This window comes from Salmo salar, chromosome 25, assembly GCF_965601325.2.
Source record: "Salmo salar chromosome 25, fSalSal1, whole genome shotgun sequence".
NCBI classification, from domain to species: domain Eukaryota; kingdom Metazoa; phylum Chordata; class Actinopteri; order Salmoniformes; family Salmonidae; genus Salmo; species Salmo salar.
In genome coordinates this window covers 53,225,001-53,239,191 of record NC_138315.1, presented here as the reverse complement: position 1 = coordinate 53,239,191, position 14,191 = coordinate 53,225,001, and the positions used below count along the sequence as shown (strand labels likewise).

The window sequence follows — 14,191 nt, the reverse complement described above, 5'->3', positions numbered from 1 at the left end:
TGTGTTTCTACCATGTTGTGTTGCTACCATGTTGTGTTTCTACCCCGCTGTGTTGTCATGTTGTGTTTCTAACATGTTGTGTTTCTACCATGCTGTGTTGCTACCATGCTGTGTTTCTACCATGCTGTGTTTCTACCATGTTGTGTTTCTACCATGTTGTCTGCTACCATGTTGTGTTTCTACCATGCTGTGGTACTACCATGTTGTGTTGTCATGTTGTGTTTCTACCATGTTGTGTTGCTACCATGTTGTGTTGCTACCATGTTGTGTTGCTACCATGTTGTGTTTCTACCATGCTGTGTTGCTACCATGTTGTGTTGTCATATTGTGTAGCTACCATGTTGTGTTGCTACCATGTTGTGCCTCTACCATGCTGTGTTGTCATGTTGTGTTGCTACCATGTTGTGTTGCTAATTTGAATTGAGGGTGGGACCCTCATTTTAAGGAGGGGGGTGTCACGGCTCCTCCTCTGCAGTGCAGGGGCGGTTCCCCCTGCAGGCAGAGGAGGGTCGTTAGTGATTGGAGCCACCTGGGCTGTCATGTTGTGTTTCTACCATGTTGTGTTGCTACCATGTTGTGTTTCTACCATGCTGTGTTGTCATGTTGTGTTGCTACCATGTTGTGTTTCTACCATGCTGTGTTGCTACAATGCTGTGTTGTCATGTTGTGTTTCTACCATGTTGTGTCTCTACCATGTTGTGTTTCTACCATGCTGTGTTGCTACCATGTTGTGTTGTCACGTTGTGTTGCTACCATGTTGTGTTTCTACCATGCTGTGTTGTCATGTTGTGTTGCTACCATGTTGTGTTTCTACCATGTTGTGTTTCTACCATGTTGTGTTGCTACCATGTTGTGTTGTCATGTTGTGATGCTGCCATGTTGTGTTGCTCCCATGTTGTGTTGCTACCATGCTGTGTTGTCATGTTGTGCTGCTACCATGTTGTGCTGCTACCATGCTGTGTTGTCATGTTGTGTTTCTACCATGCTGTGTTGTCATGTTGTGTTGCTACCATGCTGTGTTGTCATGTTGTGTTTCTACCATGTTGTGTTGTCATGTTGTGTTGCTACCATGTTGTGTTGTCATGTTGTGTTTCTACCATGTTGTGTTGTCATGTTGTGTTGCTACCATGCTGTGTTTCTACCATGTTGTGTTGCTACCATGCTGTGTTGTCATGTTGTGTTTCTACCATGTTGTGTTTCTACCATGTTGTGTTGCTACCATGTTGTGTTTCTACCATGCTGTGTTGTCATGTTGTGTTGCTACCATGTTGTGTTTCTACCATGCTGTGTTGCTACCATGCTGTGTTTCTACCATGTTGTGTTGCTACCATGTTGTGTTGCTACCATGTTGTGTTTCTACCATGCTGTGTTGTCATGTTGTGTTGCTGCCATGTTGTGTTGCTACCATGCTGTGTTGCCATGTTGTGCTGCTACCATGTTGTGATGCTACCATGCTGTGTTGTCATGTTGTGTTGCTACCATGCTGTGTTGCTACCATGTTGTGTTGTCATGTTGTGTTTCTACCATGTTGTGTTGTCATGTTGTGTTTCTACCATGTTTTGTTGTCATGTTGTGTTGCTGCCATGTTGTGTTGCTACCATGTTGTGTTGCTACCATGCTGTGTTGTCATGTTGTGCTGCTACCATGTTGTGTTGCTACCATGCTGTGTTGTCATGTTGTGTTGCTACCATGCTGTGTTGTCATGTTGTGTTGCTACCATGTTGTGTTGCTACCATGTTGTGTTGCTACCATGCTGTGTTGTCATGTTGTGTTTCTACCATGTTGTGTTGTCATGTTGTGTTTCTACCATGTTGTGTTGTCATGTTGTGTTTCTACCATGTTGTGTTGTCATGTTGTGTTGCTACCATGTTGTGTTTCTACCATGTTGTGTTTCTACCATGCTGTGTTTCTACCATGTTGTTGCTACCATGCTGTGTTTCTACCATGCTGTGTTTCTACCATGTTGTGTTTCTACCATGTTGTGTTTCTACCATGCTGTGTTTCTACCATGTTGTGTTGTCATGTTGTGTTTCTACCATGTTGTGTTGCTACCATGTTGTGTTGCTACCATGTTGTGTTGTCATGTTGTGTTTCTACCATGTTGTGTTGTCATGTTGTGTTTCTACCATGTTTTGTTGTCATGTTGTGTTGCTGCCATGTTGTGTTGCTACCATGTTGTGTTGCTACCATGCTGTGTTGTCATGTTGTGCTGCTACCATGTTGTGTTGCTACCATGCTGTGTTGTCATGTTGTGTTGCTACCATGCTGTGTTGTCATGTTGTGTTGCTACCATGTTGTGTTTCTACCATGTTGTGTTGCTACCATGCTGTGTTGTCATGTTGTGCTCCTACCATGTTGTGTTGTCATGTTGTGTTTCTACCATGTTGTGTTGTCATGTTGTGTTTCTACCATGTTGTGTTGTCATGTTGTGTTGCTACCATGTTGTGTTTCTACCATGTTGTGTTTCTACCATGCTGTGTTCTACCATGTTGTTTCTACCATGCTGTGTTTCTACCATGCTGTGTTTCTACCATGTTGTGTTTCTACCATGTTGTGTTTCTACCATGCTGTGTTTCTACCATGTTGTGTTGTCATGTTGTGTTTCTACCATGTTGTGTTGCTACCATGTTGTGTTGCTAATTTGAATTGAGGGTGGGACCCTCATTTTAAGGAGGGGGGTGTCACGGCTCCTCCTCTGCAGTGCAGGGGCGGTTCCCCCTGCAGGCAGAGGAGGGTCGTTAGTGATTGGAGCCACCTGGGCTCAGGGTATCTCTCTCTCTCTCTCTCTCTCTCACTCACTCACTCACTCACCAAGAAAACCAAAGTTATGTTGGTCTGTTCCACTAGGAAAAGGCCAAAACAGCATGGGATACAATTAAGTATGGGAGGAGTACAAATTGAAGAAGTGGCCAAACTATTAGGAGTGCAGCTAGACAACTGCTTATCATGGTCATCTCAAATAACTAATCTATGTAAAAAAAAAAAATATTAAAACAGCATGTATAATCAGAAGGATAGCTATATATTTACCAGGAAACATTCTTAAGCAAATAACACAAGCTTTAATTGAGAGTCAAGTGAACTACTGTTCAGTGGTCTGGGGAAATGCATCATCAGGTGAAGTTAGGAGGTTTGCAGATTGAACAGAACAAAGCAGCAAGGATTGTTTTACGGTGGAGATATATGGTTCTTCTGTTGCAGTCATACGCAAATGTCCTTGGTTGGTCATCAATGGACAAGATAACTGAAAAATAAAACATGCTTATTTTATTTCATAATATACATCATTTAAAACGGCCAAGTTCTATTCACAACGGTAATCAGTTGGTAAGAGACAGACATTCAGTAAATACCAGGAATAGATTGTCCGCCATCGATGCGTTATCGGAAAAGAGAAATGGGCAAAATAACATTTCGATTTAGAGCAATAAAGAAATGGAATAAATTAACTGAGCAAATCAGAAACCTTTTCAATATATACCATTTAAACATTATTTTAAAACAATTTAAATATAATACACAGAAATGTTGTGGGATTACAGTAGATGAAGAATCCATATTTTTTTTAGATTGATTACTTATTGGTTTATTACGTTAGTATATTATGTATGTTTTGTAATAGTGTGTTATATGTGAAAATGTGTTCGTATATAAATTGTATTTTAATATTTAAGGACTCTTGGAAGATTAGTCCAAATGGGGACTAAAAGAGATCCAAATCAAATCTCTCTCTCTCTCTCTCTCTCTGTCTCTCTCTCTCTCCCTCCTCTCTCTCTCTCTCTGTCTCTCTCTCTCCCTCTCTCTCTCTCTCTGTCTCTCTCTCTCTCTCTCTCTCTCTCTCTCTCTCTCTCCCTCCTCTCTCTCTCTCTCTCTCTCTCCCTCCTCTCTCTCTCTCTCTCTCTCCCTCCTCTCTCTCTCTCTCTCTCTCTGTCTCTCTCTCTCCTCTCTCTCTGTCTCTCTCTCTCCCTCCTCTCTCTCTCTCTGTCTCTCTCTCTCTCTCTCTCCCTCCTCTCTCTCTCCCCTCTCTCTCTCTCTCTCTCTCTCTCTCTCTCTCCCTCCTCTCTCTCTCTCTCTGTCTCTCTCTCTCTCTCCTCTCTCTCTGTCTCTCTCTCTCCCTCCTCTCTCTCTCTCTGTCTCTCTCTCTCTCTCTCTCCCTCCTCTCTCTCTCCCCTCTCTCTCTCTCTCTCTCTCTCCCTCCTCTCTCTCTCTCTGTCTCTCTCTCTCTCTCTCTCTCTCCCTCCTCTCTCTCTCTCTCTCCCTCCTCTCTCTCTCTCTCTGTCTCTCTCTCTCTCTGTCTCTCTCTCTCTCTCTCTCTCTCCCTCCTCTCTCTCTCTCTCTCCCTCCTCTCTCTCTCTCTCTCCCTCCTCTCTCTCTCTGTCTCTCTCTCTCTCTCTCTCTCTCCCCCCCTCCTCCCACCCTCCTCCAGGTATGATCCTGTTTTGTTTGTTCCTTTGTAGATGTATTTAGTTTCCACTCAGTCATGTTCACACACACATATTCACGCATCCATGCACCTTACATACACTCTACATTATGACATTTCCACACCTCATTCCTTTTTCTTTGTTTATAGTTAATAGTTTTGTTTTATAATAAAGAACGTTTTGAATTGGCCTATACCGGTTGTTGATGTCCTCTCATTTTTGCCACAGGCTTTGAGCCGGCCTGTGACACTACCATGTTGTGTTGCTACCATGTTGTGTTGTCATGTTGTGTTGCCATGTTGTGTTGCTGCCATGTTGTCATGTTGTGTTTCTACCATGTTGTGTTTCTACCATGTTGTGTTTCTACCATGTTGTGTTGCTACCATGTTGTGTTGCTACCATGCTGTGTTGTCATGTTGTGTTTCTACCATGTTGTGTTGCTACCATGTTGTGTTGCTACCATGTTGTGTTGTCATGTTGTGTTGCTACCATGTTGTGTTGCTACCATGTTGTGTTGCTACCATGCTGTGTTGTCATGTTGTGTTGCTGCCATGCTGTGTTGTCATGTTGTGTTGCTACCATGTTGTGTTGCTGCCATGCTGTGTTGTCATGTGTTTCTACCGTGCTGTGTTGTTGTCTTAGGTCTCTCTGTATGTAGTGTTGTGTTGTCTCTCTTGTCGTGATGTGTATTTTGTCAAATATTTTTATTTTAAGTCCCCCGTCCCCGCAGGAGGCCTTTTCCCTTTTGGTAGGCCGTCATTGTAAATAAGAATTTGTAATTAAATGACTTGCCCTAGTTAATTAAAGGTTAAATAAAATCTCTACCATGATAGAGGTGTAACCCCGATCGTTTCTCCGCTCCATCATTGGTTTTGAGTGTTATCACTGCAGCACCAAATAATTTCCAATCAACATTGTCACTGATGACGTCAAAACGGGTAAAATCTCACCAAATCAGCATTTTCATTATGACTAATCATTTCATTGTTGTACTTTGGGCGTTTTTTTTCTCTCTCTCTCTCTGTCTCTCTCTGTCTCTCTGTCTCTCTCTCTCTCTCTCTCTCTCTCTCGCTCTTTATATTCACTTTGCATATTTTCCGTTGTTATTGGAATGTATTTTAGCAGAATAATATATTGTATAGGCAGGCTACTTGCCTGGGCGGTTTGGGATTACTGGTACTGAGGCACATACGGCGTACGTATCAGAGCACGATCTCAAACTCTTTCCGAAACACTTGGCAATATAAAAGTCTGATGAAGATTATTTTGGAGGTACACATTATTTTATTTTTTGTCTTGACATCATGAGTCTCAGCCTGTTGATATTTCTCTGTCTCGGTCTTTACCTCCCAGTCTGTAATGGTGAGTACTTTTCAGATATGATACAAGACATTTAAAAAATATATATATATTTAGTCAATGCAGAGTTAGTTACTTCTGGATGAGCTGTATAGGATACAAGCTCAGCAACAGCAGAGAGTGAATCTGACCTTTCCCTTTCTCCTTCTTGATCCCCCTCTCTCTCTCTCTCTCTCTCCCTCTTTCTGCTGCTCTCTACCTCTCTCTCTCTCTCTCCCTCTTTCTGCTGCTCTCTACCTCTCTCTCTCTCTATCCCTCTTTCTGCTGCTCTCTACCTCTCTCTCTCTCTATCCCTCTTTCTGCTGCTCTCTACCTCTCTCTCTCTCTATCCCTCTTTCTGCTGCTCTCTACCTCTCTCTCTCTCTCTCTCCCCCTCTTTCTGCTGCTCTCTACCTCTCTCTCTCTCTCTCTCTCTCTCCCTCTTTCTGCTGCTCTCTACCTCTCTCTCTCTCTCTCTCTCCCTCTTTCTGCTGCTCTCTACCTCTCTCTCTCTATCCACCTCTCTCCCGCCTCTCTCCCCAGCGCTGAGGGTCACCCAGCCGTACCGTGTGGTCGGTTTTCATGGCGAAGTGGAGTTGTTCTGCTCCTACCACCACACAGGGAGACATGAACCGGAGGAACTATGGGTCACTCTGTACCGGGGGATGTACAAGGAGGGGAAGCAAAAGGTGTGCACCTCCTCCTTCACCCGCAACCAGACATCCTTCCAGGTGGAGGGAGAGAGGGAGGTGCGTTGCCGGGGCCAGTTAGGGCCAGGCAGGGTGAACCTGACTGTTTCTGGTCTCCGGGGTAACGACACTGACCTGTACCACTGTGGCATAGAGGTCATGTACCCTCCGCCATACCTCAGGACGTTTGGAAACGGTACCCTCCTCTACATACCAGGTAAGTCTGTATACTAATTTATAATGAGATAAAACATTCTTAGGCGTATAACTGTGTGACTGTGTATGAAGCTGTAACATGGGCTTTTGAAGTTGATGGGAGATTTGTGGGAAAATTCTAGTTACAGGTGTATATTTTATGTTCGAATTCAGTGAAAGAAAAATATTTTATTTAATCTCTGATTTTTTATAATAACCTTTTACGTCAGTGGGTTAAATCAGAATGACACAGAGGGTGTCCTCCTGGTTGTCTTGGAAACAAGCGTATACACCTCAAACACACGGTTATGGGCTTAACAAGAAGAAGACACCTGTACCATGTCAGATATAGAGTTTAAATGTATTACATTTGGAGTTTGCATCCCAATATTACACTTTATATACATCACAGAAGACTGAAATATAACAAAACCGTTTGACATAGAAACACCGGATTTTCGGCATTACATTTATTTTCTTTTAAAAAAAACGATTAATTATGATAAATATGAATAACGTTCCACCCGTGAGGCCAAAGAGGGTGCTTTTGGGTCATTGACTGCAGGAAAAAGTCTACAGTAATGAAACTGAGTCTGTATGTTTGACTTTCTGTAGAGGAACCAAAGTGCTCCTTGCCAGAGGCCCAGAGAACAAGCGATATGGGAGAAACATCAGTCAAAGTAGCTCTAGCAGGACTGGTCACAGGCAGCATACTAATGGTCATCTCCATTAGCGCCATTCTCCTTTACCAGGTAAGGCATTACAAAACAACCTCTGTTTTAACATCGATCACTCCTTGATACCGTAAATTCACGACCAACGTTAACCTAAATGACAAAAGTTAGAGGCACTACTTTTGATATGTCCTTTTGTAGTTTTCTCCACCGAGTACAGCGCCTTCAGAAACTTTTCACACCCTTTTGACTTTTTCCTAATTTTCTGTTGTTACAGCCTGAATTTAAAATGGATTAAGTGTAGATGTTTTGTCACTGGCCCACACACAATACCTCATAATGTCGAAGTGGAGTTATGTTTTTAGACATTTTTACATGAAAATTTAAAGCTGAAATGTATTGAGTCAATAAGTATTCAAGCCCCTTTTTTTTAATGGTAAGCCTAAATAAGTTCAGGAGTAAAAATGTGCTGAACAAGTCACCATAATAAGTTGCATGGACTCACTCTGTGTGCAATAATAGTGTTTAACATTATTTATGAATAACCACCTCATCTCTGTACCCCCACACATACAATTATCTGTGAGGTCCCTCAGTCGAGCAGTGAATTTCAAACACAGATTCAACCACAAAGACCAGGGAGGTTTTCCAATGCAAAGAATGGCACCTGTTGGTAGATGGGTAAAATAAAAAAAAAGCAGACATTGACTATCCTTTTGAGCATGGTGAAGTTATTAATTACACTTTGGATGGCGTATCAATACACCCAGTCACTACAAAGATACAGGCGTCCTTCCTAACTCAGTTGCCGGAGAGGAAGGAAACCGCTCAGGGATTTCACCATGAGGCCAATGGTGACTTTAAAACAGTTACAGAGTTTAATGGCTGTGATGGGAGAAAACAGAGGATGGATCAACAACATTGTAGTTACTCCACAATACTAACCTAATTGACAGAGTGAAAAGAAGAAAGACTGTACAGAATAAAAACATTCCAAAACATGCTTCCTGTTTGCAACAAGGCACTAAAAATAAAACTGCAAAAATATAACAAAGCAATTCATTTTTTGTCCTGAATATAACGTGCTATGTTTGGGGCAAATCCAATATATTTCTGAGTACCACTCTCCATATTTTCAAGCATATTATTTTACCTTTATTTAACTAGGCAAGTCAGTTAAGAACAAAGTCTTATTTACAATGACGGCCTAGGAACAGTGGGTTAACTGCCTTGTTCAGGAGCAGAACAACAGTTTTTAACTTGACAGGTCAGGGATTCGATCTAGCAACCTTTTGGTTACTGGCCCAAAGCTCTAACCACTAGGGTACCTGCCGCCCGCAGCATAGTGGTGGCTGCATCACGTTATGGGTATGCTTGTAATCGTTAAGGACTGGGGAGTTTTTCAGGATAAAAAAAAACCCGGAATGGAGCAAAATCCTAGAGGAAAATCTGGAAGTCTGCTTTGATGAATAGACCTTTTAGCAGGACAATAACCTAAAACACAAGGCCACATCTATACTGGGGTTTCTTACCAAGACAGTGAATGTTCCTGAGTGGCCGAGTTACAGTTTTGACTTAAATCTACTTGAAAATCTATGGCAAGACTTGAAAATGGTTGTCTAGCAATGATCCAGGTGTGGAAAGCTCTTAAGAGACTTTACCCATGACAAATCCCAGCTGTAATGGCTGAACTTTTGAACATCTTGGCCATGTTCTGTTATAATCTCCACCTGGCACAGCCAGAAGAGGACTGGCCACCCCTCATTAGCCTGGTTCCTCTCTAGGTTTCTTCCTAGGTTTTGGCCTTTCTAGGGAGTTTTTCCTAGCCACCCCTCATAGCCTGGTTCCTCTCTAGGTTTCTTCCTAGGTTTTGGCCTTTCTAGGGAGTTTTTTCCTAGCCACCGTGCTTCTACACCTGCATTGCTTGCTGTTTGGGGGGTTTTAGGCTGAGTTTCTGTACAGCACTTTGAGATATCAGCTGATGTAAGAAGGGCTTTATAAATACATTTGATTTGATTTAAAGGTTCTTCTACAAAGTATTGACTCAGGGGTCAATATGTCTAGTTCATGTTGGATCAACAGTCATTTCATTGAAATGACATGGAAACAATGTTGATTCAACCAGTGTAGGAAGTATGGTTGCGTTAATCTTTAGCAGACAGTCATGTTCTTTTGATGAATGTATTTGCAATTTTGACGGTGTAAAATATAGTTTAGATGAATGTATTTGTGTTTTGAGAAGGCAACTACATTTTGAAAATGCATTTTAGTGTTTTGCAACAGAGTTCTGTATCTTGTAGATTCTGGTTTTTTGAAAAAAAAATCGACAACATTGCTATAAAAAAAAAAAAATAATACATGAGAAAACCTGTAATAGATATAATAATACACCTATTTACCGTCTAGGTTCTGCAGAGGAAAAGAAGGTTTGGAGGAATAACACCAATGATTTCGCAGAATGACGGAAGATTTGGTTATGGAAACTTCCAATGAAGAATTTTCATCAATTGTCTGCATCACCCCCCACATGATCACTACACAGGTGCACCTTGTGCTGGGGGGGACAATAAAAGGCCACTAAAATGCGCAGTTTTTGTCACACAACACAATGGCCACAGAAGTGTCAAGTTTTGACGGATGAGTGCAGGATTGTCCACCGGAGCTGTTGCCAGAGAATGTAATGTTCATTTCTCTACCATAAGCCGCCTCCAACGTCGTTTTAGAGAATTTGGCAGTACGTCCAACCGGCCTCACAACCGCAGACCACGTGTAACCACGCCAGCCCAGGACTTTCTGATTGGCGGGCCTGGCTCCACAGTGGGTGGGCCTATGTCTTCCAGGGCCCACCCACTGGCTGCACCACTGCCCAGTCATGTGAAATCCATAGATTAGGGCCTAACGAATTAATTTCAATTGACTGATTTCCTTATATGAACTGTAACGCGGTAAAATCGTTGATTAAAAAAAAAACATATATATTTAACGATGAAATTGTTGCATGTTGCATTTATATATTTTTTAACAATAGTTAATAAACCAATTCCAAACCTCTGACAATACCAGCCAGTTTTCAGTTTTCCCTCACCACTCAGACCACTCCCAGACAGTCTTAGCAAAATTCTTGCTTGAGAAATTGTTCTTAGCTAAGAAGCTACATTTGTTTCTCTTTGACAGTTTTAATTGAAACAAATCACAGTAAGGTACTTAACTGTTACCAAGAAATAATTAGATAAAAATGTCTGTGTTGGACCGTTAAGGATTCTAGTTGTAAGTGTCCTACCGGTTAGAGATTTAGAATGTGATTTAGAATGTGATTTAGAATGAGATTTAGACTGAGATTTAGAATGTGATTTAGAATGAGATTTAGAATGTGATTTAGAATGTGATTTAGAATGTGATTTAGAATGAGATTTAGAATGTGATTTAGAATGTGATTTAGAATGTGATTTAGAATGTGACTTAGAATGAGATTTAGAATGTGATTTAGAATGAGATTTAGAATGTGATCAATGGTTTGAAAACTTTTCATGATTCATTTCTGTCTTAGTCAATATGATTTCTTATAATGTTAAATAAATGTTTCTATTATTGTGACATCTCTAGAAATAGCATCTCTGTATTATCATGGGACGGCAGGTAACCGGAAGGACTAGTAACCGAAAGGTTGCTGGATCGAATCCCTGAGCTGACAAGGTAAAAATCTGTTGTTCTGCCCCCTGAACAAGTCAGTTAACCCACTGTTCCTAGGCCGTCATTGAAAATAAGAATTTGTTCTTAACTGATTTGCCTAGTTAAACAAAGGCAACATTTTTACATTTTTAAATCAGAGAGGTGTTGGAATAACTCGATATATGAGGTAGCAGTGTGGTTAAGGTAAGGTTTACATTTTAAGAAGATACATACTTCTTGTTTAACTAGGGCAAGTCAGTTAAAGAACAAATTCATATTTACAATGACGGCCTAGGAACAGTGGGTTAACTGCCTTGTTCAGGGGCAGAACGACAGATTTTTACCTTGTCAACTCAGGGATTTGATCCAGGAACCTTTCAGTTACTGGCCCAACGCTCTAACTACTAGTCTACCTGCCGCCCCGGGGTTTATGACTATTGTGGCTGGGTTAACTAGTGACAACCCTCTCATTCATTTAAAGGTTAAATAAATTAGACTCGTATTATACTGCTCAATTAATACACTTGCCCCCCATCCCCCCTTCCCCAAAACACGTGTAAATATTGGACTATCCCCCCTTCCCCAAAACACGTGTAAATATTGGACTATCACCCCCTTCCCCAAAACACGTGTAAATATTGGACTATCACCCCCTTCCCCAAAACACGTGTAAATATTGGACTATCACCCCCTTCCCCAAAACACGTGTAAATATTGGACTATACATTGTGCCTTCCTGTATCATACTGATGCTAAAATGTTTATTCTATTCTACTGAGATACTTACTTTGTGGTCATATTCTCATCTTGTATTAGTTGTTATTGTTGTTGATATGTCCAGAAGCATTTAGTTGGACGATGTGTAGCATCCGTATACTGTACATATGACTAATAAAACGTGAAAATTTAAAAGCACCCTGGAATGATTCAAGAAGAAACGTTAAGACTGTTCTGGAATGTCCAGATCCGTATCACATCCATAACCTTCCACGAGGTCTGAAAACAGCAGTTGTTAAAGTGCACCTTTTAAAACATTGAATAATTAGAGCAGTTTGCTGCTGAAGAGTCGGCCGAATTGCCAGTAGAAAGGTGAAGCCAGCTCATTGGTGGCTACAAACAGCATTGGTCGAAGGTTATCTTGACCATGGACTGTGCAACCAAACTCCGGGGTGCCAATAATTTTGTTCATGCCATTTTTTTCTTTAAGTTTACAATTTTAATTTAGAAAATAAGTTTAAAAAAAACACACAAAAAAAAATGTGTTTTTCAATTTCAATTAATTTCTTTGAAGAAATAGGGAATAATTTAAGAAATGTGCAACGGTGCCAATATATTTGGCTGCTACTGTATTTGTATTTCAACAATATTTAAACTTAAGAGTCTATTGACGCACCTGTATAATTGCATTCTACAAAAATCCCCATCAAAATGTGTCTGTTTTAAGATAGAGATATTGTTGTTGTTGTTGTTGTATGGGCTCCGTCTCAATCCACCACAATCGCTTATGTCGGCCTTCCACTTCTGCGGTGGAAAGTGGTTTGGCCTACAAACTACGTCCACTCTACAGAAAGATTAGACTCTCACCAACACGATGGTGTTTTCCGTTTTGCTCTACAACACCCAAAAGCCACCCGGGACTAGTCTGAAGGTAACCCGGTACCGGTCCCACAGGACTAGTCTGAAGGTAACCCGGTACCGGGCCCACAGGACTAGTCTGAAGGTTAACCGGTACCGGCCCACAGGACTAGTCTGAAGGTTAACCGGTACCGGGGCCCACAGGACTAGTCTGAAGGTTAACCCGGTACCGGGCCCACAGGACTAGTCTGAAGGTTAACCCGGTACCGGGCCCACAGGACTAGTCTGAAGGTAACCCGGTACCGGGCCCACAGGACTAGTCTGAAGGTAACCCGGTACCGGTCCCACAGGACTAGTCTGAAGGTTAACCCGGTACCGGGCCCACAGGACTAGTCTGAAGGTTAACCCGGTACCGGGCCCACAGGACTAGTCTGAAGGTTAACCGGTACCGGGCCCACAGGACTAGTCTGAAGGTTAACCCGGTACCGGGCCCACAGGACTAGTCTGAAGGTTAACCCGGGAACCGGGCCCACAGGACTAGTCTGAAGGTAACCCGGTACCGGGCCCACAGGACTAGTCTGAAGGTAACCCGGTACCGGGCCCACAGGACTAGTCTGAAGGTTAACCCGGTACCGGGCCCACAGGACTAGTCTGAAGGTTAACCGGTACCGGCCCACAGGACTAGTCTGAAGGTTAACCGGTACCGGGCCCACAGGACTAGTCTGAAGGTTAACCCGGTACCGGAACCACAGGACTAGTCTGAAGGTTAACCCGGTACCGGGCCCACAGGACTAGTCTGAAGGTTAACCGGTACCGGGCCCACAGGACTAGTCTGAAGGTTAACCGGTACCGGGCCCACAGGACTAGTCTGAAGGTTAACCCGGTACCGGGCCCACAGGACTAGTCTGAAGGTTAACCCGGTACCGGGCCCACAGGACTAGTCTGAAGGTAACCCGGTACCGGGCCCACAGGACTAGTCTGAAGGTTAACCCGGTACCGGTCCCACAGGACTAGTCTGAAGGTTAACCCGGTACCGGGCCCACAGGACTAGTCTGAAGGTTAACCCGGTACCGGGCCCACAGGACTAGTCTGAAGGTTAACCCGGTACCGGGCCCACAGGACTAGTCTGAAGGTAACCCGGTACCGGCCCCACAGGACTAGTCTGAAGGTTAACCCGGTACCGGGCCCACAGGACTAGTCTGAAGGTTAACCCGGTACCGGGCCCACAGGACTAGTCTGAAGGTAACCCGGTACCGGGCCCACAGGACTAGTCTGAAGGTAACCCGGTACCGGGCCCACAGGACTAGTCTGAAGGTAACCCGGTACCGGGCCCACAGGACTAGTCTGAAGGTTAACCCGGTACCGGGCCCACAGGACTAGTCTGAAGGTTAACCCGGTACCGGGCCCACAGGACTAGTCTGAAGGTTAACCCGGTACCGGGCCCACAGGACTAGTCTGAAGGTTAACCCGGTACCGGGCCCACAGGACTAGTCTGAAGGTTAACCCGGTACCGGGCCCACAGGACTAGTCTGAAGGTTAACCCGGTACCGGGCCCACAGGACTAGTCTGAAGGTTAACCGGTACCGGGCCCACAGGACTAGTCTGAAGGTTAACCCGGTACCGGGCC

The 14,191-nt window shown here is 43.2% G+C and overlaps 1 protein-coding gene across 1 annotated transcript; it reads left to right on the top strand.

Moving 5' to 3' along the window:
- The first annotated feature begins 5,469 nt into the window (after positions 1-5,469).
- Positions 5,470-10,097, top strand: LOC106586938 (cytotoxic T-lymphocyte protein 4). Its single transcript, XM_014174696.3, has 4 exons — positions 5,470-5,786; positions 6,306-6,668; positions 7,262-7,398; positions 9,727-10,097. Exons 1-4 carry the CDS (start codon positions 5,729-5,731, stop codon positions 9,811-9,813), a joined length of 645 nt encoding a protein of 214 aa, XP_014030171.1. The 5' UTR covers positions 5,470-5,728; the 3' UTR covers positions 9,814-10,097.
- Positions 10,098-14,191: the final 4,094 nt, after the last annotated feature.